The sequence below is a fragment of the Poecilia formosa genome, unplaced genomic scaffold (genome assembly GCF_000485575.1).
Source record: "Poecilia formosa unplaced genomic scaffold, Poecilia_formosa-5.1.2 Scaffold677, whole genome shotgun sequence".
Classification (NCBI taxonomy): domain Eukaryota; kingdom Metazoa; phylum Chordata; class Actinopteri; order Cyprinodontiformes; family Poeciliidae; genus Poecilia; species Poecilia formosa.
In genome coordinates, this window is record NW_006800616.1 from 75,235 (window position 1) to 99,711 (window position 24,477).

The following is a 24,477-nucleotide window of genomic DNA, read 5'->3' on the forward strand; positions in this document are numbered from 1 at the left end:
CTTCCCAAACATGCATGAAAGAATCAAAGCAACAGTCCAGTTCGTTTTGATGAAGGAGCAATATTACAGAATGATGTAAAGCTCAAAAGTCAATTTTACATAATACAGGCCCTTTAAGTCAGAGAAGCCAGAAAGATGTTTAAATGCTTTTCATACATCCGATTATGTTTTACAGTGAATTATGAATAAATTTAGATCAAACAGCTATCAGATGTAGATGGTTATCGTCTGCTAAATTCCTCATAACTTGGTTGTCCAAAGTGTTCAGGATTTTAATGTATTTATTTTTAATGTTATTTTTATTATGTTGATTAAATATTTTTAAGAATTTTTGTGCCTTAAATGTCTTGAGTTTGTAGATTTTGGAGTTTTAAAGCTCTATAACTGGTTTTATGTGAAATGTTACAATTTCATTATTGTAATAATTGAAAATTTATACTCATGTAAATCCACAAAGATAGTCATAATAACAAACATTTATTGATTTTCATTGGGTTTACAGTAAAAAGCTTCACAGAGTTCTCATCGGCCAATCATCTGAGCCTGATCTGGCCAGCTGGATGCTGATTGGCTGTTGGGGCTCATGCCCACCATTTCCTTTTGTGTTCAACAACAAGAGACAGAGACCAGAGACTGGAGACGTTTATGTCCAAGTGTCCACAGCAAAGACAGGACAAAGACAAATAAAAATGGTAGAAAACAATAACCCAGCTCCACTTGGTTCGGTTCTGTTGGAGTCTGGTCAGATTCTGACTCAGTGAGGACAGTAAACTGGCTGGTGTTACACCATAATCTGTGACAATAAGAGGAGCTGTTGCATTTTAACACAAATGTAACCTTTGTTGTAACCTTTGTTGTAACCTTTGTTGTAACCTTTGTAGGGCGGCGGCGGAAACAAACGCAAAAGGAGAAATAAAGAAAATTTTAAAAAAATAATCAAAAGTAACATTTGACCACAAAGATTATGACTATCAGGGAATATATACAGTCACAGAATATGAAGCTCTTATCAGAAACTGTGACCAACTGTAACTTATAGTAAAATACTAAACTCTACTACTCAAGTATTTAATTGTTATGTGTTGGAATAAATAACTTTTTCGCATGATAAATTAAAATTCCTTAAGCTTTATTTGTTGTTTTTCTCTTTTCTCTTTTCCTAGCAAAGTCTTTGGTCTCAACTAGCCCTTTTTTGAAGGACAATATTCATAAATTATTTTATTTGCCGTTTCTGTTGTTTTGTTTGTTTATTCCGGATATCTAAAAGGTCTTTCAGTTCTGGTGTTAAATATTCATTAGAATTTAATCTTTGAGAATGGGTTCTTGCATTATTATACTATTAGCACAATTTAGTTGAAATTGGTTTCAAAATAACAATATTAACAATATTATTGCAATAACTTCTGGGACAAATTAACGTCCAGCAAAATTGTTTTTTGTGACAGGTCTATGTAAATATTTCCAAAAGTAGTCATATTATTAGTGATCAGATATTACTGTTTATTTGTTGCTTGTTTTGTATTTTATTATTTTGCGTTTGCTCCCCCCCTCCCCCTCCACTTTTTAAGCATTGCGTTAAAATGCAACAGCGCCCCCTACGGTCACAAGGTCATCCTCACGCTGCCAGGAAGTCGCAGAACTGAGCGAAGTCCCTCTGCATGAAGTTGTGGCTCAGCTGCAGGTCGTCCTCCGAGGGGACGTACTGGACGCTGTCCTCCTGCAGGAAGACGCGCGGCCCCGGCGGTCCTTGTGGCGGCGGCTCAGGGCTGTCCAACAGGCCGCCCCTGGCGTTCTCCAGGACGCCCAGGTATGAGTCCATGTCTGTGAGCTCCAGGTCGCTGTCGGAGCTGCAGCCGCTGTCGCCACCCACCGAGTCGGAGCGCAGCTGCTGCATCTGGTACTTCTCCTGCATCAGGAACTGGTTGGTGTTCTGGGGGGCCTGCATGCCCCGGGCCCCCTTGCCCTGGACGTTGACCGGACGCAGAGACCGCAGTCGCCTGCGGGGGCGCTGCGGGCGATGGGGGCGGGGCTTGTGGCGGGGAAGGCGCGCCCTGGGCCCCCTCTGCCTCCGGCTCTGCAGGCGGCCGCTGCAGCTCTTAGTCCAGCCGGCCGTCCAGCCGGGCGTCTCGCCGCTCTTCCTGCGGATGTCGGCGTCTCTCAGCTTCTCGTCCTCCCGCCTCTGCTGCTGGAAGATCCTCCTACACATGATCTCTGAGAGCATTTCTTGTGTTTCTCACCGCCTCCTCCTGCTTCACATCGCTTCTGCTTCAGATCACGGCTGATCCTCCTCTCTGTCGCTCTACCTTTTCACCACTCTGGCTCTTTTCTTCTTGACCTCTGGCTTTGGCTGGTGCATCGCCCGCTCTTCCTCCGCCTGCAGCAGCAGCTTGCCTGCTGGTCTGACTCTCTTCCCCCCGATGTCTCTTCTTCTCCTGACTGAAGGCTGGATCAGCTGCTGGATCGGGTGCGGAATGAATGCAGTGAACTGATGAGGCGTTCAGGGAACGTCAGGCTGCTTGGAGTTCGGTCAGGGAGTGTGATGCTCTCAGCTCTGACAGCACTCGATGTGTCTCTTCCTCCTCCTCCTCACAGCCAACATAAAGAGCTGGACTGGTCCACTTCCTGCAGAGGAAGGGGGGCGGTGCCTTCAGGCGCCTCCGGTTGGGGATTAAACCTCTGAACATGACAGAAGGTCAAAGGTGTCAGTGGATCTGCTGAGAATTGGACCTCTGGACCCAGACGGATGAAGCTCTTTGTCTCCAGCAGAGAGCGTTACTCCCCCTGCAGCCTGATGATGGTTCAGTCCGGTTCGGTTATAGCTGCTGTAATCTGATCCACAGCTACCACCTCCCACCCCCATCCTGTCTGACAACAACAACTCGAGCAGCTCTGTGGCTGCTGCAGCACATTAGAGCACCGTCCACTAAATCTGCAAGGTTAAAGGCAAATTAAACAACTCCTGACTTTATAATTAAACTATTATGTTTATTAATAAAGTTGGACGTTGTGAACTAACTAATAAACTTTTTATTCGTAATACTTTAAAATTCAGAGACACTATAAAAATACTGGAAATAACAAAACTAAAGTTATCTGTTGATCTAAAGAGGAACCATAGAGTCAGCATGCAGCTTCAGTTATTACAGCTAGAAACTGGAGATCAGGCCCAAAATGTATTTATGTATTTCTGAACATTCAGAAATACATAAATATAGTTACAAAGTCGGTCTTCTATCACTTGAAGAACATTTCCAGGATGTTCTTCCTGGATCTCTAGGTCCCAGCAAGATCTAGAGAAACTCAATGAGTGTATCTTGAGTTGCATTGATTACAGCAACAGGTCAAATTAAAAAATCAATTCTTCAGCTGCAGCTGATCCAGATCGCTGCTGCTGGTGTTCTGACTAAAAACAGGAAGAGAGAGAACATCACCCAGTTCTAAAGTCCTTCACTGAGAGAATAGACTTTAAAATACTGTTGTTAGTTTATACATCACTGAACGGCTTAAAGATCTGCTGCTGTCTTAGCAACAGATCTTTGCTAAGACAGCAGGTCTGTTGCAAGACAGCAGACCTCTCAGGTTTTCTGGTTCTGGTTCTGCTCTGCATCCAGAATCCGAGCCAAACATGGAGAAGCAGCATTCAGCTATACTCCACAAATCTGGAACAAACTTCTAGAAAACTGCAAAGCAGCAGAAACACTGAGTTCCTTTAAATCAAGACTAAACCCCCACTTGTTTAGAGTTACTTTTGAACCATAATAACTGGAATATTGACCAGCATATTTGATGTGTAATAATTAACAACAAGTTTGATGATGGTAAATCATCAAAATATAAAGCTGAGAAGATTAATCAGAAACCAGGTCAATGGATGAATCAAGCAGGGGGCATGCTGAAGACAAAAAGAAAAAAGAAAGAGTCTTCCTCAGAACAGATGCCTTCTGTGCCGTCCCTGCTCCAGCAGCGCCACCAAGCGGTTGGAATGTATTACTCCACTTTAAAAACATCCGTGAAACCGCAGGGTGGGTAAGCATGATGAGTACCCGCTCAGAGACATGTGAGCTCTAGAAATTCACCTTTAACCCTGGAGTCGTGCAGTGATTTTTTATTTTGGAGAATAAAATATGACGTTTTCATGTTTTTTGTTTTGTTTTTTGTTTTTGGGAAGTTTGATGGAAATGTTGTAAAGTTGAACATAAAACATGATTTAGTTTGCATTTTGTGCAAATGTTGCACAAAAATGACACATGTACACACGTTTTAGACATTGCATTTCTTTTTTTTTTTACTTTCTTCTTGTTCCATTAATCTGGGTCACTGAATCACAGATATCTTGCTGAGTTTAGGAGTAGTGGCCGTTGTTGCTAGGTTTGCATTTCCTATCCAATCCGAACAGTAGAGTTCAATCTAGAAATAAAAAAAATAAAGAAAAATCAATATTTTAACTTTTTGTTGTTTGATGTGTGATATTACAAAATGGGTCTAACAGTGTTAATAATTATATAATCAATAACAAATAAATAAAAGTAGGAATTAAATTGCAGGAATATTGTATTTAAGATACATTTAGAAAAAGGATAAATAGACCAAAATGACACAGAAGGCTCTTTATGTCAAAAACTTTATTAAACTGCTTAAAATGCATCATCCGGCCACATCGGCCAAATATGTAAATAAACAACAAAGTCAAAGCTATGCAAAAGCAGAATAAAACCAACAAAATGAGTTTCAGAGCCAAGAGACAGAAAAATGAAAACAAATCAGATCACATGACTCCAGTTTAACAACTTCCTGTTTGTCAAAAGAATTGTTAATAAAGTTTTTTTTTTTGAAGCGGTCAGCAGCTGCTGCATCATAACAAACATGGCGGCGGGTTCTCTGTGACGCGGTTTTAATTAAATGTTGGCTTTTTTAACGCTCTAGTCGGTTCGGCGTGTTTCTCCGCGGATTAGGATGGAGCCCGGCCCTTTTCCAGAGGCGGTTCCGGCCCGGAAGGTGACTGTGGTCGGTTCGGAGCTGGTGGAGAACTACACGGTACGGCTGCTAGCTAGGGCTGTGGCAAGACTGATGCTAAATGAAACATTCAGACAGGCTGCAGCCCCTCTGTTTGACAGTCGAAGGCTTTAGATCTGCCGTTGTCATAGTAACATATTCTGTCTCGTTTAATGAAACAGTCATCAGTGCTACATCACACACAGTGATGCTACATCACACACAGTGCTGTAGCTTTCCTACATTTTAGCGATTAAAGCTTACAGTTACAAGAAGGATCAAATCTAGTTTATCATAAGTTTGTAATAAATAAGACCAGAAAAACAAGATTTCAAAAATTTAAACACCGAGTTATGGCTCTTAAAATCACGGGAAAGGCAGCAGACGCTCAGTGAGTCTCTCCATAAGGAGGGGACGCTGCAAAGGTCAATTAGAAGCTGGTTGTTCATACTGGGCTTTATGCAAGTAAATTAATGGAAAGTTAAATGAAAGGAAAATGATGTGCAACATGTGCATCCAATCCAAGTCAGCTGTTACATTCCAGAGCCAAAGACAACATCAGAAGCTTCTCTCCAGCGTTGCTCAATGGGCCGAAGTGTTCTCTCAGATCAGATTAGGATGAAATCCTAAAACATTTAGAGATCCAGAAGGACCACTAGATGAAATACTTGTCAATAGGATGTTAAAGGTCACCAGAAGTAACAATCACCAGTCTAAATCAATCTGGACTTCCAGAACCTCAGCAGAACCACAGGGTATTCTCCTCCATGCCATGCTTCATTGACTCAGTGATGCATCAATGCAGCACCAACTGAGCACCAGATTACCGTAACAGTTAAACAGATCTGCTGTGTTTTGATGCAGTGACCATGGAGACGGCTTTGTTGTTTTCCTTCAGGTCTACGTCATCGATGTAATGGACGGTCTGCACCGGTGGACGGTGAAGCACCGCTACAGCGATTTCTACGAGCTGCATGAGAAGGTGAGCAACAGCCCATTACATGGTGACAGTTTTAATAAATATGTAAAAAAAAAACATATTTTTTTATAAAAACAAACTGCAGCTTTAACTTCTTTTCCCTCCCATCTCAACCCCATAGTTTTCAGTTGTATTATTGTTTGTTGTGTAACTGTTGAACACTTTGAGGACTGTGGTTTGCCAGGATTTGAGGAGAAAGGCGTCAAACTGTAACATTGTCTGTGTTTTACTCCTGAATCTGCAGCTGACGATGGAGAAGAAGGTGGACCGCCGTCTCCTTCCTCCCAAGAAGATCCTGGGAAAGAACTCCAAGAGTCTGGTGGAGCGGCGGCAAAAGGAGCTGGAGCTCTACCTGCAGACGCTGCTGCAGCAGTTTCCAGAGGCCACGCCCACTCCCCTCGCCTACTTCCTGCACTTCCACCTCTATGTGAGTATCACCTGAGCAGGTGCACTACGACCAGCTCGTTTAATTATGGCTGACAGAAAACTTCCTGCTCCAGTTTTAAAAAAATAACTAAAATCAACTTTTTTGAGCATTGCATCATGCCATAATGTTATTCACTCATCAAAACCACACTGCGGTGGTACTTTGATTCTTTCATGCCTGTTTGAGAAATCCTTTAATCTCCGTGGCAACCATTCTGCTGTTTAAAACACCTGATTGGACCTAGCCTCACCTACAAGGTGCAGCTCCTCCTTAGAGCTGCAGGGGGGTACAGAGCACCTGCTCTGCTACAAAACAACCAGACTGTTTTATTGTCTTCCTGTTTCATAACAGCTTGATGTTGAAACAAAAGGAGAATAGAAAGTCAGACTGAAAATGTGGCTGTCAGGCAGGGGACTGGTGGTCATAATCAGCAGTTCTCCTTTTCTCTCTGTGATGTTCAGGTTTTTCTCTGCAATGTTTTTTCAACTGATAGTTGATTTCTGGTTCTTGTTGTTAAATCCAAAATGAAATCCTTTTAATCTCTTGTTTCAGGAGATTAATGGCATCACAGCAGCGCTGGCAGAGGAGCTCTTCCATAAAGGTCAGAGGGACCATTTTACACCGTTTTTAGGCGAAGAGGCAGAACCACCGGAAACTTCTGGATCTGCTGGGTGAAATGCCGGTGACATTTAGCTGCTGTGTCTCTGTGCTGCAGGGGAGCAGCTGCTGCAGGCAGGAGAGGTGTTTTCTCTGCGTCCGCTGCAGCTTTACTCCGTCTCCCAGCAGCTCCGCCTGGCCACGCCCACCTGCCTCAGCGGAGACGCCAGAACGGACCTGGGACACATCCTGGACTTCACCTGCAGGCTGCGCTACCTCAAGGTAACGCCGCCTCACTGCGTGTTCCTGCTGCAGAGTGCATGGGTGTTCATGCAGGTTCTGGTTCTGGTTAGATTTCAGGGAGCAGAGGTCCAGTAGGAACCAGTAACATCGAGGAGAGCAGTCTCCCCTTCGACCTGTCGGTGTTCAAGTCCCTGCTGCAGATTGAGGTAACTTCAGCTCCCACAATGCTTCAGCAGGACGACCGGCGTGAGATCTGAGAACATTTAACTCCTGATGTTCTCCAAAGTTCCGACGATGGCTCCGAGACGTCGACGACGGCTCCGAGACGTCGACGACGTCCCAGAGAGTTTGATCATGTTTGTGCTGAAAGCGTCTCTTTGTCTCCATCCTCAGATCAGCGACTGCAGCTCGCAGCAGATCCAGGGTCTGCCATCCCTGAGGGCCAGCCTGGCTACGCTGAGCCTCCACCGCTCCACTGAGTCTATGATGGTGAGTCTGTCCAGAACCTGAAGCTAGAACCTGGAGCCTGGGTCCAGATGCACCAGAACCTGAACCTGTGATCTCGTCCCTCCCTCCAGTCCATCCTTGTCCCAGAGGCCAGTGAGTTTCCACAGTGGGAGCCTGAGGGGGCGGAGCCTGGTTGTCCTGTCACAGCACTGGTTCCTGTCTGGAGACACCTGACCACGCTGGACATGAGCCACAACTGCATCGGCGCCGTCGACGACTCAGTGGTGAGTCAGGGTTAGTCTAGCTTCACCTAACCCTGAGTTAGTCTGATCGGTCAGGATTAGCCTGACCTAAAAACTAATGAAACCTCAGAGTCTCTTTGAGCCTAATTCTGTAAACTATGATCTAATTAAAGATAAATAAAAAATAATCTAGTTGAACACAAAGGATCTGAAAGTTTCGTCCTCCTGGTCAGGAATAATTTTATTCCACCTTAAATGTGACTCTAAGCTATAAAATAAACCGATACTTTGGGCGTCAGTGGAAATATAGAAAGTGTGCAATTAGCCAGGTTCTATTATTGTTCCGTCCTGTAAACTGAACCTTTGGAGTGAGATTGTCAGACATTTTCCTCCAGATGTTCTCCAGATCATTCAGCTCTCTGGAGGAGAGCTGAACTCGGGACACCACTGGTGGAGAAAAGGAAAACATCTGAATGGTTCTGCAGACTGCTTCCTGGATGGGTGGGACCATGTGGGGGGGCAGGGTTATGATGATGGGTAACCTGAAGACGAGCATCCTGCCTTGACAGTTGAACTTAATCTTGTTGAACTTGGACCAAAACCAGACTGACCCAAACAGCTTTTTTAAACCGATTTCTCCTCTCACCGATAAAGTTCATTATTTTCTGCAGACCAATGAAGGGAACATCCAGAAAGGTCATGATGTTTAATGTGTGGATTTATGGAAACGTTGAAGTTCTGTAGTCTCTGTAGGAAATGTTGCTGTGTGTGTAGTGTGTGTGTCAGCGTGGAGCTGATGGTGTTCCCGTTGCAGAAACTCATCCCGAAGGTGGAGTTCCTGGACCTGAGCTACAACCACCTGTCGTCTGTGGAGAACCTGCAGGTCCGTCCAGCACCGTCCTGAACCATCGGAACCGCAGGTCCTGTCTGATGCTGAGCCGCCTGTTTTGTTGTTTCCTGCAGCACCTCTACAGCCTGGTGCACGTGGACCTGAGCTACAACCGCCTGCGCAGCCTGGAGGCGGCTCACACGCGGCTGGGGAACATCAAGACGCTGAGCCTGGCGGGGAACCACCTGGAGACGCTCAGCGGCCTCTCCAAGCTCTACTCTCTGGTCAACCTGGACCTGAGCCACAACCAGCTGGCACAGGTAACCCTGGTGTTAGCGTAACCACCATTATGCTAACGGCTGGTTAGCATAATGGACTCTGTACTCCATTCAGTGACGCTCATGACTGATGAGGCACCAACTCCTCTCGAGTCAGATGTACAAATCCAAAATCCATTATAGAACCTTGCATTTCAGTTTTACTGATTAAAGCTTTTAATTGTTTTGTAATCTGTACCGAACCATCAGAACCGCAATAAGCCAGAAAAACCAAAGAATATTTAATATAAGGTTAATTTGATTTCTTAAAATTTAAACGTTTACTTTGGCTGACCTTCTTTTCGGACAAATATTGCAAATTGTGTATAACCTTATATTTATCTCTCACTTATCCTTTTCCACAAATATCAGTCACTTTGTTGTGAAAATTGTCCTTTTTCAGTCTCATTTTTAAAAATCTGGTGGCCAAAAAGGAAATTGGCCTTTAACAGGTCTATCCCAGCTGTATTTACTCTATTTTTCTGATTGTCTTTTCAATGCATAGAAGAAGAGCACCTGTTGCCTGTTGTGCCTATGGGGCTCAGCACTGCCCTCTATCAGTGAGGCACGGTACTTCCTGCCTCACCATTCACATTTTCACTGTACATTCATTTATGGACAGTCAGAAAGATTAAATGTATCACTCACATTCATTGAATATGTTAAGCAGATTGTGGAACATCAACATGTAGAACATTTGTAATTAAACAAGTGTGTTGGTGAAGAGAATAGAAATAACTTTCTGCTTCATTCACTGTGTGGCACAGCGCCTCCAGAGGTGAGGCACAGTACTGCACTGTCTCACTCCAGACTCTTTCCACAAACATGTTGAAATGAAAAACGAATTGATGTTCTCTCATCATTGTTGGCATCTATTTTACTTCTCATGTAGCTAATCTCCCCAGGCTGCATGTCTCTGCCTCCATCATGAGCTACAATGACCTGGTTTAATGGTTTCCAGTAAAAACCTGTTCATGGTGGATCTCTGTGTGTTTTCCCAGCTGGAGGAGATCAGGAACATTGGAGCGCTGCCCTGCTTGGAGAAACTCAACCTGTCCAGTAACCCCATGTGCATCATCCCAGACTACAGAACCAAGGTTCTGGCCCAGTTTGGGGACCGGGCAGCAGAGGTAGGCTCTTCTCCTGGCCCAGTTCTTCTAAACCAGCTGGTCCTGGTGACTGAATCAGAGGCTTTTCTGTCTAAATCCGGTAGATTAATCATCTGACAGGAGGAGGAGACGAGAAGAAGGTCTCCTGTGTTATAATAGTTTTGGGGTTTTCATTATAGTGTAACTTTATTTCATCGTGACTTTTTGTTTGTCTAATTCAGTTAGTTTTAATTAGGTTTTAGAGTGCGTTTGTTGGTGTTTATTAGTTAAAATGTTTTCTCAGTTTCAGTTTTTGTTATTTTGTTTGTTCTGGTTCACTGTAATAACCTTGGAGATGCCATGTCTGTAACCTGTTGCGTCCCGGTCGTGGTCAGGTGAGCCTGGACTGCAGAGCGACGACGGAGAAGGAGCTGGACACGGTGGAAGTGCTGAAAGCCATTCAGAAAGCCAAAGAGGTCAAAGATCGCATGAGCAGCAGCGATAAGAAGGTAAACAGGAAGTCGGAGTTTTAAGCTCTTCTGCGGATGATACAGTGGTTGTTCACTAAAATATTCATTTTCTATTTAGTTTGTTCTGTTTCATGTAGGGCTGCAGCTCACAATTATAATCATAATCTATTATAATGACAATGAATTGGATTTTAAAAATGGTCATGTTCTGCTGATTTTTTATTTTATCACTTACATCTTTCTTATATAATATCATAAATATATTAAAAGATGGAAATAATGAATTAACTTTTTTTTTAATCAGAAACATTTTCCTGCTTAAAATCTGGTGCCTTTAATGACCGTGTGATCATTCGTAGCGAAGGACAACTGGACATCAAGGGATCTGTGCTGATCCCCAGTTTGAGTTGAGCTGTAGCGAATCAGAGCCGAGCTAAAACCGAAGCATTGATCTCCTCCGCTGCTGGTTGAGCTGCTCCTCTTTCTGTTGTCAGATCAGTGAGGACTCCAGGGCGTCTGCAGCTCCTCCTGCCTCCTCCTCTTCCTCCTCCTCTTCGTCCTGCCCCAGCCAAGGTAATCATGTATGTATCAGGCTGTGCTTGGCAGAGGGAGTATGAACCAATCACATCATGCCCCGCCCCCCCGGGTCAGATTGGCTGCTGGACCGCCCAGACAGACCCAGTCTCGTCCCACTGACGCTTTCAGCTTCTCTTTGTTCAGGACTGACCAGCAGAGAGGACGACCCCGACCCCCCCGCCGCCCCTCCCCCTGTAGACGCCGCACCCCCTCCTAACATCTCCGACACACACCTCCTGTCCGCTGAACCTGCTCAGGTGAGGCTCAGACACGCCTGATCACCATGGTAACCACGTGGCTGGAGCAGTTGGCACCGGATCAGAGCGACTCTGATGTGATGCTAACTAGCATCTGTGGCTAAATCTGGCATATTTACATATTGATTAATATGAAACTCCACCTTAAATGATGCTAAACGTTCAGATGTTACATCCACCAGAAGGCCCAGTGCCTCCACCTCAACAATATTTATGATGACCTTTAACCTCTCAATGCCTGAATTTATATCCAATTATCATTAAGAATATTTTGGCAGGGTGTTTGGGGATAAGCGGCTAAAATGGGGTGAAAGGTCAGCTGTCAGGTCTTCTGTGGAGACTTTTGTCTCGCTCTTAGGTTTCTGGGTTTTTATTGTGTGTGTGTGTGTGTGTGTGTGTGTGTGTTTTTACTCCTGTAGATAAAACACTCTGCACTCAGCCAGCCTGAACAGCCACTCCCACCAGCGAACGCGGCTTCTTCCTCTGCAGCCATCTGGTCAGTGGAGCTCAGTGATCTGAAAGCACAGAAATGTCTCAGTAAAACAAATGAAATGTGATTTAATGTTTTTAAAACTCAAACCGCCATGTAAACCTAATTTTTAAATTCTTTTTCTTCCAGCTGTTTCTGCTCAGCTTCCTTTTCCAGTCGCCTGCAGGATCGTTGCTCCGCCTGCAGCGCCACCTGCTGTCCGCTGCTCCCCTCTTTTCTATTCGCCCTGTCCCTGTCCAACAAAGACTTCATTACCCAGCTCTCCCAGCGGCTCAGCTCCATCCTGAGGGAGCAGAAGACGAAGAGAGGAGAGGAAGAGGAGGAGGAGGAGGAGCGGAGGTCTGATTCCAGAGACGTTCAGTCTGAAGTGCAGGCCACCGACGTCGGCGGTCGCAGGTGATTCATCCGCTCTCTGTCGCTTCCTGTTTTCTTCCCATTAGTTTCCCTCAGAGAATTTATAATTATTCATTTCACTCTTTGTTAAAGTATTTAATGCTTTAATAAAGCAGCAAATTTCAATCTTTGCTCAATTGTTCTGTTTACCTGAATTTTTCTAAAGGTGTGAAGTTCTCACCTGTCTGGAACATCCAGAACTTAAAGCTGCAGTTTGGAACTTTTATTAAAAATGTTTTTGTTTTTTTTACATATTTGTTAAAAAACAAATAAGGCAGATGATCTCCTACGCCTCCTCCCTTCCTCTGCCCTGAAGAAATAAATTGCTCCCATCCAAAAACAACCAATCAGAGCCAGGAGGCGGGTCTTAGCGCTGTCAGTAATCCTCATGTACTCACTGCTAAATGTAGTAATGGCAACTTACGGTTACAGGAACCAGTGGTGGCTATGCTAACTAGCCTGAGCATTCATGACAGGCTATGCTAACTGCAGCATAGCAGAGATCAAGGAGGGGAGTGAGGATGATTGACAGCGCTAAGACCCACCTCCTGGCTCTGATTTGTTGTTTATAGTCAGAACTGGGAGAAGGCAGAGGAGCTCAATCTTTTTCACAGATCATCTGTCTGTGATGATGTAGGGACAGTTTCAATAAACATGTTGAATAATATTTTTTATAAAGTATTAAACATGTCAAAGTTTCTTTCAGTTTAAATATTTCTAATGAAAGCAGCTGAAATCTGTCAGCTTTTAGAAAACCTTCCTGCTGCTCAGCTTAATTCGGGACTTTTCTTCAAGATGGCTTCCTCCCTTTGCTCCGCAGTCTGAGCTCCAGGGACGGCTACTTTGAGATGGGCCTGGATGACTCTGGGGAGGAGGTGGTTGGCTCCGCCCCCTTCCCGGAAGGGGAGGAGCCTGGCGTCCGGCCGGAGGAGCCGAGCGAGGAGCAGCTGGAGGTTCGGGTCCGCAGAGTTCTGTGGTGCTGCTGTGTCCTGGTCGGCGAGGAGGTGAAGCAGAGGGGGGCGTGTCTGGTTCTGACGGACCGGCTGCTGGCACTGCTCTGCTGGTCACGTGACTCCCTGTCAGCCAATCAGGAGACAGGTAAGCACCTGGCTTTATATGGAGAAAAGAAGATATTGTTTAAAATAATTATCAAAAATATTTTATTTAAATGATATAAATATTTTATTATTGTTTTGTCTATAATAATAATATTAATATTGATTTGTTGTAAATAATATTATAAATATTGTGGTTAGTTTATAATATTACTAATTTCCCAGGAAGAACTTTCTGAAGTTTTATTTGATCTAACCTCTGAGGTTCTGAATGGGTTTGGGTCTGGATCCGTCTGGGTCAGCTGATGCCGCTCAGGTAATCGTGTTTCAGATCTTTCCTCAGGCCCGGACCAGAGTCCAGATGTGGAGGAGGTTCTGTCGGGCCTCCAGGCGGATCTGGTGGTACCATACTCCCAGGTTCTGCTGAACTGTCCGGCCGAGCTCCAGGACTCCTGCCTCTCGTTTGGAATCAAAACGGGTCAGAACCGCTGGTTCGTCTTCTCTGAAGCCGAGGAGGTCCAACAGACCAGAACCGAGCTGAACGGGCTGCTTCAGGTCAGAGTCGGCGCTGTGGTTCGATTCAAATGTCGGGTTGAATTTGTCTCCCATTCAGAACCTTCATGTTGGGTCAGAACCTTCTTGAGGTGTATATTTTCATTGTTTCACCATCTGGTTCTGGTTCTGGTTCTTCTAGGACCCCTCAGACCTCCTGGCTCCTCCTCTTCCTCAGCTCCTTCCTCCTTCGCTCCTCAGCCCCTGGGAGGTGGAGGAGAGTCTGGCGGCTCGGGGAGGATTCCCCACCTACATCCTCTGCTCCTCTTCCTCCTCTCCCTCCTCTTCCTCGCCGGCCTCCGGTTCCACCCAGCTCCCCTCCGATCTCGGCTCGGAGGACGCCGGCCTCTTGTCGCTCCTCTTCCTCACGCCCAGAACCCTCTGGGTTCTCCGGATGGACTTCAGGCAGCTGTGGATGGACCGTGCCCCTGTCCCCCTGTCCTCCTCTTCCTCCTCCTCTTCGTCATCCTGGTGCAGGCTGGTCCGTTTGGCCCTCGGCTCGGTTCTTCTTCACCCCGACCAGAGAGAGATGGGAGACGGACCCGACCGCGTTTCCTGTCCAGACCCGCAGCACCGCCTCAGGTTCTGACCCGACTCTCTGAGGCTGTTTTCAGACCCGATAGTCCGATTCGTTTGGGCACCAAACATTTGTTCACTTCCAGCTGCTGCAGTTCTCTTTCACACTGCTCTGAGTCAGGCAATCCAAACTGATTGAAAAACCTGCTCCCCTCCTCACCTGGGGGGGCGCTGTTCCAAGAACTACCGAAGGAATTGACACAAAAAAGAAACCGCTGAATGTAACTTCCTTCTTTACAAAATGTAAACAAAAACACCGTAGCGTCAGATTTTAGTGATTGTAGAATTCCTCTTCTCTAGTGTTTGATTAGCACGTTTGTTTGGTTGTATTTACCCAGAATTCCCAGCACTATAGTCCACTTCCTGCTTTTGGAACAGTCTGTGATCTCCTTGCTGTTCACATATGCATTCAAACCGAACCAGAGTTCGCTTTAATCGAACCGAGACCGAGGTGTGTTGGTTGAGTTCGATTAGCGTTCACACCTCCCCAAACGAACCGGATTTTCTAGACAAACAAACTGGATTTGAATTAAAGCAAATTAAACACGGCTGGCATCATGTTTCCACCAGGAGGCGCCACTCTGTGGATCTGCTGGCTGAAGGTCAGAGGCTGCTGCTGCTCTTCCCTCTGGCCCAGGACAGGAGCTCCTTCCTGGTGGAGCTGAGCCAGAGGAGAGCCTCCCTGGAGGGGCTGAAGGTGGTGGCGCTTCCCCGGCCCTGCAGGCCCTGCCCAGGCCCAGCCGGACCCGGTGAGGACCAGCTAATACCACTAGGGGGCGCACTACTTCAACATGATGATAGTCCAGTCTACTAGTTGCTGTGATGTCATAGAAACAGAGAATAAAATGGTTCATAGCTACTTACAGGCTTTATTAGCTAATTTCACAGCAAACACTTAACAAAAGACGACTTGGCTGGAAGTCTGTTAAGCAGAGAAAAAACATTTTTAAAAAGTCGCTGCAGAGAAAAGAATCGACTAGGTCGTCTCATCTGACTGCTGCTTGTTTCCAGGCTGCTGTCGAACCAAGGAGCCCTGCTGCTGCTGCAGCGACAGGAAGTCAGGCTGCAGCGACAGGAAATCAGGCTGCAGCGACAGGAAGTCAGGCTGCAGCAGGTGGGTGTTGTTGCAATATGCAATTAATTGCATTATAAATTAAATCCAGCTAATTGATTTATTGTTTCTCTCTCTACCAAAAATTTGATGACTAAAGTCTTCAGTCTGGTGCTTTGGTCTCAACTGACCCTTATTTCAAGGACAATTTTGTTTACAGAGACTTCATAACTGGTTTTATTTGTTGTTTCTGTTTTTTATTTATTTATTTTGGATACTTAAAAAGTGTAGCAGTGTTAAATGTTCATTAGAATTTAATATGAGAATGTGTATTACCATTATATTACTTGAAAACTGTCTCAAAATAACAATATTATCATTTATCGCAGTAACTTTTCAAATTGTCAAACTTACAAATTCAAAATAATAATTAAAAAAACACGTCTGAGATTAATCTCAAAACTTCTGAGTGTTTTTGGTGGAAATGTTCAAAGTCAGAAATTACTAAGCTTTTTTTCTCATAAATTTTCCAAGCAAATGTTCAACTTTTTAAATTGTTCTCCCCCCTTCCCCCCAGAAAATTTCATTTATTTGGTGAAAATTAATTTTTTCCTATCTAATTGACCTTAATGCACTGTTGTAAAAGACAGATTAAATTTAATGACAATTAAATATATAACTAAAAATGTATGATTGCAAAATTTATTAGTCGATTTTATTTTAGCACTTTTTTCCAACATTCCCTCCAACCGTCTGAAGCCCCTTGGCGCCCTCTGGTGGCCTCTCTTTGAAAGACACCGAGCTGGATGGGGTTTTATGATCTGCCTGTTTCTGTCTGTTGGTGACATAATTGGATGTTTTTGTTTCTCTCTGCAGTCGGGACTCATTGAGACTCCAAGGTGACGAGAACCAGCCGCCGCCCCACCTGGTCCCGGGCCTCTCACCTGGACTGAAGCTCCTGGCCGGACTCAGAGGCCAGCAGCTGCTCTCCTACTTCAGCAGATACTTAGCTCAGGTGAAGCATTTCAAACGACTCACACTCTCTCCTCTCGTCACTAGAGTACAAGAATAAAGTCCTAACTTTATGAGAACTATTTGAAACTTTGTTAAAATGAGGAACGCTGAGCATCTTGTGAAGTTACATTTAGTATCTGTTTTAAAAAAATGAAACAATGAATCTTTTAACACATCAGCACCAAATTATTATCAGCAGCAGCAGAACCTTGAGGGGACTAGAAGGAAGAACCAGATGGACTGAGCTGCTCACCTCAAATAAAAACTTTTTCTCATTAAAATGACTCTCAACATTTACAACTTCTCTGTAATATTGCATTTTTATTCTACTAATACTATGACTTTATCGTCATAAGTTAAACAATCAGCCTGTTAATTAATTGGAACACTGCTGCCACCTAGTGGAGGCTCGTTTATCCGTTAGATAAACATTTATTATTTAAGATAAAAACTTTTTTTCTGTAAATTTATTTATGTCTGTACATTTTCTGTATTTAATTTCCCTATGATTATACTTTAATTTATCATGCAATTAATTGATTTATTGCTTATTGCAACAGGCCTATCTATTAATCATCTTTTGCTATTCAGTTATTAATCTAATAAATAATCCCCAGATCTGTATTAATGTTAAGTGAAGCAGAAAGGATTTTCACATGTTGATGTTAGAAGTATTTTTTATTGTTTTTTAGCTGCTGTTGATTTTTAGGAAGGAAATGTTTATTTTCTGATTCAATAAAGGAATTAAAGTATTATTTGAATTTGTAATATTGTATGAAAAGACTAAAATGGTTAAATGAAAAATCTGCAGAATGTGACAGTTAATCGGTAGAATAATCAATAACTAGAATAGGCAGTTGTGTTTCCGGACCATTGAAGGTCCTTTTGGTTCTGATGGTTCTTCCCTGACCCAGTCGCAGGCCGAGGAGCTGAGGCATGTCTGCTGGCTCTCTGTGCTGCTCTACAAGGCTCCAGAAAGTGAGGTCACTTCCTGCCTGCTGCTGTCCACTGAGGCCATCTACTTCCTGCTGGACGACTCCGTCCCGCCGCTGCATCCCCACTCAGGTAGGACTGCCAGGAGCGGACCAGTTCTGGTGATTATATTCCGACCCGGCGTCCTCATGTCCACTGTCCCTGTGTGTCTCAGGGACAGACGCTCCAAGCCCTGAGGACGCTGAGACGAGTCTCTGCAGCTGCCTGAGCGTCCGGCTGGCTGAGCTGCAGGCCGTCAACGTGGGACTGTTTGACCAGAACTTCAGGGTGGTAGGTGAGTGGACCCGTCCCTGGGCCTGTCGCACCAATAAATCAATTAATTGCATTGCAAATTGAAACAACCTCAATTCCATTTGCTCGATTTATCGTTTTTCTCTTTCTGCCAAAAACTCTGACTAAAGTCTTCAGTCTGGTGCTTCGGTCTCAACTAGCCCTTTTCTTTGAAGGACAATTTTGTTTAAAGAGACTTCATAATTAATTTTGTTGTTTTGTTGTGGCTAAAACTCCTATCATGATGTAAGCGCTTCATATCAGTTGATGTAGATAATTATTGATTAGTTTTTTTGTTTTAAATATCTGAAATATTGCCAAAATGCTGGCCGGATCTTACCTGTTATTTCCACAGTTTTCACTCAGCGCTGTTGTTGTTTATTATTTATCAGATATGAGGGAAAACCTTAAACTGCTGCTGTGCCAGTTACTGAACAAGTTGTTGCTAGGTAACCAGAGAATGAGTCAGTTGCTAGGTAACCAAAGAGTGAGTAAGTGAGTTGATGCCACCAGTTAGCTTAGCTAGCCGAGGTTAAACAGCTAGTCTTTCCTCTGCCTACATCCCCCAGAATGCTTTGTGGTTCTGGATTGGAGTTCAGAGAATATTTTCTTTATTGAACATTCTATCAGATTTATTATCTATTGATATTGATCTAGTGTCTATTGCAATATTGATTTATTGTCCAGCCATTGATGCTTCTCTTGTTTTGCTTATTTATTTTAGATATTTAAAATTTCTTCCACTTCCAGTGTTAAATGTTCATTAGAGTTTAAAGTTTATTGATCTGTGATGATGTGTTTTTGGATTATTATACCATGATTATTTTATCACTTAAAAATGATCTCAAAACAACAATATTATTATTCATTGCAATAACTTTTGGATCAATTTATCGTCCAGTGAAGTGTCCTACCATGACAGGCCTACCTGTCCCCGTGTCCTGACCGTCTGTGTCCCTGCAGGACGCTCTGCGGACCAGGTGGTCTGCTGTCTCAGCAGGGACAGCTACGGGACAAGCGTCTTCCTGCAGCGGCTGATGGCAGCTCTCAGCCTGCAGCAGCAGCAGCATCCACCCCAACCCGACCCGTCCGACCAGGACTTCTACTCCCAGTTCACCGGTAACCCAGAGGACAGACGGAGACATGTCCCTCCTGATCTCCAGATCTGACTGCGTGTGTCTCCCCCTGCAGGGAAGATGCAGAACTACGAGCTGGTCCACAGCAGCAGTGTGCGCTTCATTTACCCCAGCGACGAGGAGATGGGAGATCTGACCTTCATCGTGTCAGAGAGGAAGACCTCTGCCAGTGAGGTGCCTCCGTCCTCCTGCAGCATCCTGCTCTACCTGCTCGTCTTCCAGGTGAAAACTGCTGTCCTTCGTCTTCTGAGACAAACTGGACACCTTAGGGAGCGTCTTCAGGCGGTGGCAGCGTCATGCTCTGGGACTGCTGGAGCTGCTTCCTCTCATCAGCGATGCTCTAAAGACAACCTCTGTCCTCCTTTAGACCAGTGGTGTCCAAACTGTTTGCCACTAGGGGCAAAATCCTTCAGTTGAAAGCAGTGGGGGGCAAAAAAGTATTTAAAAATGACCTTTTTGTGCTTCTGGCTTTAGTTTTCTTATAAGAAATCATTAAATCATTAACTAAATCATTACAAATAGAACACCTTAAAAAAGGTTTTGCACTATTGCATTATAACACTGGCCCACAGTTTCTGACTTTTTTGGGATTGCACAAAATCCTTCAGAGGGCCACAAATGGCCCGCGGGCCACACTTTGGACACCTCTGCTTTACAGACTTACCCCCTGGTGGCGCCATGGTGACCCTGGTAACCATGGTAACCTCTCTGTCTGTCCTGCAGGTCCAAATGCCCAGCCAGCCGTCCGCCTCCACTGAGCGGTCTCCGGTCCTCCAGCCCCGGACACTGGTCCTCACTGGGACGGACGTCTTCCTGCTGGACGAGGACTACGTCAGCTACCCTCTGCCGGACTTCGCCAAGGAGCCGCCGTCCAGGTGGGACACAGAACTATTCGGGTCTCACATCCACTTCTAATCTGTCAGTCAGCCACAAACCATGACAAGTCCGTTGTTGGGAGATTTCCATCCTGGGATGATTTGAGATTTTAACCCAGCATGTCCAGGTGACTCACTTCTAGCCTCACCTGGTTGTATATTATTATTATATTTGACTAATCCAAAGACGACGGCTGAGCAAATCATAACAGTTATGATTTACTACAGAGTGTAGGGGCTCTCTCTATCTAAAATCTTCTCCTCCTCCTTCCAAGGCATTATGGGATATGTAGTCCTAAATGTCCTTTATAACAATTCCAGCTCAGATTATATTAAGATAATAAGTCCTAAACAAATCCTTAATGCACCTGGTCTGAGGAAGTGACTCTGTCCTCCTGTCTCCATGGTTACATCATGCTGTCCTCCTGTCCCGTCCTGCAGAGGGCGCTACCAGCTGTGTGAGGCCCGACGGATCCGGGACCTGGACCGGGTTCTGCTGGGCTACCAGCCCTATCCCCAGGCCCTGACCCTGGTGTTTGACGACCTGCCGGGTCCAGACCTGCTCTGCCACCTCACCATGGACCACTTCGCCCCCGCTGGCCCGGAGGCTCCGCCCCCGGGGTGTGTGGCCGGCGGCCAGGGCGAGGTGCAGTGGTGCATCTTTGTGCCAGGGGGTGACAGCAGGGAGCGGCTGATCTCGCTGCTCGCCCGCCAGTGGGAGGCGCTGTGCAGCCGGGAGCTTCCTGTCGAGCTCACCGGCTGATTGGACGCTGGGGTCCACTGTCGCCATGAAGACCGCTGTCTGGACCTGGGGGGTGCTCCTAGTGGACCCGACTCTAGTTGAAGTTATTTTTAGGCGTCTCGATGTCTGCTGCTGGAAGCGCCGAAGATTCAGAGCCGCTCGTTTTTTAAAAACAGGAAGTGAAACAAATGGACTGGTGTTGCACTGCAGGGGGCGCTGCAGCACGACCACAGGAGTCTAATGCTCAATATTATGTTGATGCACTGCAAAAACACAAAATCTTACAAATTAATTTTGGTCTAATTTCTAGCACAAATATCTTAGTTGTCTTGAGATCAGACAAAACTAACTTACAAGTTACTTTTCTGCAAGATATAAGGGCTTGTTTTAAGTTGATTATTCCTTAATATCGATTAAAATGCGCTAGTTCCAATGGCAAATTATTTCACTTATAACAAGACATTTTTCAGATTATAATAGATAAAATAATCTGTTGTTAGAAGTAGTACTTTTTAATCAATATTAAGGAATTATTGACTTTAAACCAGCTCCTATTTATTGCTGAAAAGGTACTTTTAAGACTGTTTTGTCCTACTTCCAGTGTAATAAGATATTTGCATTAGAAACTCCACAAAATGATTTTGTGTATCTGCAGTGCGTAATCTTTAAATAAATGAACTCAGCACAAATACCGGAGACAGGGACAGTTACTTTCAGAAATTAATCTGGGTTACTTAGCCTGTTATCGGATGAAAATATCACGAAGTTATTCATTCACGTAGAAATGTAGCGGTTTCAAGCTAAATATTCAGTGTGAAACTGCTACATTTATAAATGAATGAATAACTTGGTGAAAAAACTGACAAATGAACCAACCACTGTTTTCTCTAAATAACCCAAATTATTGCTGTTGATTTTGTAACTTTATAAACCTCAGTCCCCCCAACATAAACAAGTGATTCCAAAGCTGCTTGATTTCTTCCTAAATATGCTTTAAAACCAAAAGTTGATTTCATGTGTTTATTTTCTCTGTTCTGCTGCATAAATCCATTTGCACACACACTTTCACCCAGCTGCTTGGCACAATCTGCTCTGAACGTTGTATTTCTTGCACATTATTATACCAGACGGAACAGTATTAACGGACTGTATGTCGAAGCTTTTTATTAATATTAATTTAACAGGATTGTTGCTTTATGACAGACTGGATGTTTTTCATCCTGAAACATTAAAAAGATTAGGTTTCTAACAATGTTTCCAACATGAAGGCTTAAATATCATAATCACTGTTATTATAGTGTTGTATTTTTTTTCTATATATGCACATTCCCAGTGTTTGTTTTTGTATTTTACAGTCAGCATGACTGAATGGAGAACCCGTAAGTTTGTTCTGAAGATGAAAGCCATTGAATAAAAGTCAGACTGAAACCTTTTTCTGGCTTTGTTTCATGATTGGTCAATTGTTTCAATCTCAGAAAAGAGGATTTCGATTTGCCGACCGCTGACGTAAACTGCTTGTGTAGAGCAAAATTAATTTCACATAATCTCTAAAGCCTAATGTATTCATATGCATAAGAAGGGTATTATATATCTAATTTCAGTATGATTTAGTCTTATAAACGTATAATATAGTTTGTTAGTCATAGTTCCTCCCCTCCCCCCGCCCTTTAATTACAGTTTATTTAATTTAACTTAACTATAGTAACCTTGGTTATTAAAGGACAGATTGGTTAACCATGAAAACTCAGTCATCCATCATGACTAATGGATGACTGTCAAATCTGTCATGGCAACAGGTTTGTGTTGTCATGACAACACAAACCTGTTGTCATGGCAACCCACATCATGAAGATCCTGGAGAAAATCCAGTTGAAGTAGGAAACTACAGAACAGTCCGCTGCAGGTTGCTTATCGCTGTCGATAAGCAGACGCCATCTTGGACCAGTCAAACCCGGTCAGAGCGGGATGGTGAAGGTTGACAATATGCTCTTATGTTACTGTTGTGTGCTTCGTCATATGATGTTTTCTTGAATTTCCAATAAAGCGATAAAAAAAAGGATTGCTTGTAGTCATGGAGATGAAGACACCATCTTGGACCTGCCTCACCCGGTCTGTTTGTAGCCGTGGAGACAATGACGCCATCTTGGACCTTCTTGGTCAGAGTGGCATCATATGTTGTTTATCGGCGTGGGGACGCTGACGCCATCTTGAATCTGCCTCACTCGGACATGGGATGATGAAGGATGCTTATCGGCGTGGGGACGCTGACGCCATCTTGGATCTGCCTCACCGTGACGGAGCAGGATGATGGTCTATGTTTTCTCCTGAGCGTTTAACCCGATTCAGCCTGATCTGCTGCCAGAACCGGAAGGAGACCCAGGTGGGCCATGACTAGCTGACAACCACACCGCAGCTAACCTGATTTAAAAGCTATATTATGTAAATAACTAGAATTAAGTTAGGAAGAAATAGTCACCAGTTGGCTTCAGCTCTGGTCTGTAGTACATCTGATGACCTCGTAATAGTTTTCTACTGAATGCAACTTTTCACAGAACTCCGTATTAGTAGTTTTGCTGTTTTCAGATTAAATCATGCAGTTGCTTTAGTTTTCCCACCATAGTTAGGTGTTGATCCAATGGAAGCCTTTTGAAACCTCATAAATCTGAACAAGACCCATCAGAAGCTGCTCAGCAGGAACTGGATGACTTTGGGGTTAAAAAGCATCAAACGCACCGCCACCCATCAACTCATTAAACTTCCTCCATTTCCTGTCATTCATCTCTGCTCATCATAAAACCCAACTCACTTCCTTTCTGCGGCAGGCAGAAAACAGAGATACTGTACCAGGAAGTGCCTGATCAGCAAAAGCAGGAATCTAACCCACGGTTGGCTTTCTGCTGGTTCCACTGAGGTCAGCCGACTGATGGGAAGCAACTTCTGTTCAGGCCTTTGTTTCCAGGAGGACCCGAGGAACTCTGCTAGGGATAAATGGGTCACTTCCTTCTGTAGGAACAAACACTGTGACATGACGAAGCATTTTTAAAGAACAAAGCGGGTCAACTGGACTCCAGAACCTGTACCACTAGAGCTGATGGTTGCTGTTCCATCACTAAAGCTGCTTCGTCTTTGTCCTCTTTTGCCACACTGCAAAAACGCAAAATCTTACCAAGTATTTTGGTCTACGTTTTAGTGCAAATATCTTCAAATAAGACAAAACTAACTTATAAGTAAAGATTTAGGAGCTTGTTGTAAGGCAATAATTTCTTTGATGTAAAAGTATTGGGTTCATTGGCAGATTAATTCACTTATAAAAAATGTCTTGTTTGCGAGTGCGCTCTGCATACAAACAACCATTTATTTGCCGTGATATGAGCTTAAAGTGAAATGTGTAAAGTTAGCTCACCAAAGGATTGTGTTAAAAGTAATAATGGATAAGTTTCTTAAGACCAGGTCAATCAAAAGAAAAGCTGAAGATAGTGGTGGAAAGAAGCAATGCCAGGACTACTTATCAGAGGAATTCGTGTCTGCATGAATATATTTCAGTTTCTAGGCGTGAGTTGGCTTTGTTTTTAGAATAGTATTAGATTAACAGTGTGCCACCGACACTCACTGCTGCAGCTGTGAGGCGTTTAGCAGCGCTACACCCTGCGCTGACTAGCTGCATCTTAACGCCTAAAATAAAATAATTATTTATGTCCGACCGGAAGAACATTTTTATTTTGCCAAAGGAACTCAGTTTATTTTTTTTATTGTGCTTCTAAACTAAAAGTAGCCCTAAAATTTTATTAATGCGCACATTAATAACATCAGATTACCCTGCAGGTGTTTAGTTTGGTTTGAAATTAAAACAATGGGTGCATTATTAC

At 44.1% G+C, this 24,477-nt stretch overlaps 3 protein-coding genes and 1 long non-coding RNA gene across 6 annotated transcripts in view; 2 read left to right on the forward strand and 2 right to left on the reverse strand.

The window, feature by feature from the left end:
- Positions 1 to 456: 456 nt before the first annotated feature.
- On the reverse strand, positions 457 to 1,166 carry LOC103130794 (uncharacterized). Its single transcript, XR_475274.2, has 2 exons — positions 874 to 1,166; positions 457 to 837 (listed from the first exon to the last, which is right to left on the reverse strand). It is a non-coding gene; the product is annotated as an uncharacterized LOC103130794 (long non-coding RNA).
- Positions 1,167 to 1,234: 68 nt separating this feature from the next.
- Positions 1,235 to 2,972, reverse strand: LOC103130795 (coiled-coil domain-containing glutamate-rich protein 1). Its single transcript, XM_007542294.2, has one exon. It carries the CDS (start codon positions 2,219 to 2,221, stop codon positions 1,616 to 1,618), a length of 606 nt encoding a protein of 201 aa, XP_007542356.1. The 5' UTR covers positions 2,222 to 2,972; the 3' UTR covers positions 1,235 to 1,615.
- Positions 2,973 to 4,817: 1,845 nt separating this feature from the next.
- On the forward strand, positions 4,818 to 22,043 carry nisch (nischarin). Of its 3 annotated transcripts, none has more exons than XM_016666196.1 (28): positions 4,818 to 5,034; positions 5,891 to 5,974; positions 6,216 to 6,398; positions 6,951 to 6,999; positions 7,114 to 7,277; positions 7,349 to 7,444; positions 7,632 to 7,727; positions 7,817 to 7,969; positions 8,742 to 8,810; positions 8,891 to 9,076; positions 10,075 to 10,203; positions 10,557 to 10,670; positions 11,126 to 11,204; positions 11,352 to 11,464; positions 11,884 to 11,960; positions 12,084 to 12,350; positions 13,168 to 13,445; positions 13,734 to 13,957; positions 14,097 to 14,536; positions 15,101 to 15,279; positions 15,542 to 15,644; positions 16,458 to 16,596; positions 17,510 to 17,660; positions 17,743 to 17,862; positions 18,822 to 18,977; positions 19,050 to 19,216; positions 19,718 to 19,869; positions 20,311 to 22,043. In XM_016666196.1, the coding sequence occupies exons 1-28, from the start codon at positions 4,954 to 4,956 to the stop codon at positions 20,630 to 20,632; spliced, it is 4,371 nt and encodes a 1,456-aa protein (XP_016521682.1). In that variant the 5' UTR covers positions 4,818 to 4,953; the 3' UTR covers positions 20,633 to 22,043. The 3 variants fall into 3 exon arrangements, with proteins under 3 accessions (XP_016521682.1, XP_007542357.1, XP_007542358.1); XM_007542295.2 differs by having other exon boundaries at positions 13,746 to 13,957; XM_007542296.2 differs by lacking the exons at positions 11,884 to 11,960; positions 12,084 to 12,350; positions 13,168 to 13,445; ... (9 more) ...; positions 19,718 to 19,869; positions 20,311 to 22,043 and having other exon boundaries at positions 4,819 to 5,034; positions 11,126 to 11,212; positions 11,352 to 11,445.
- A 656-nt stretch (positions 22,044 to 22,699) lies between these two features.
- stab1 (stabilin 1) overlaps positions 22,700 to 24,477 on the forward strand; it is a 61,091-nt gene continuing 59,313 nt past the window's right edge. Inside the window, exon 1 of the mRNA XM_016666187.1 lies at positions 22,700 to 22,991. The gene's annotated coding sequence lies outside the window, so the exon portion shown is untranslated. The remainder of the gene's footprint in view (positions 22,992 to 24,477) is intronic.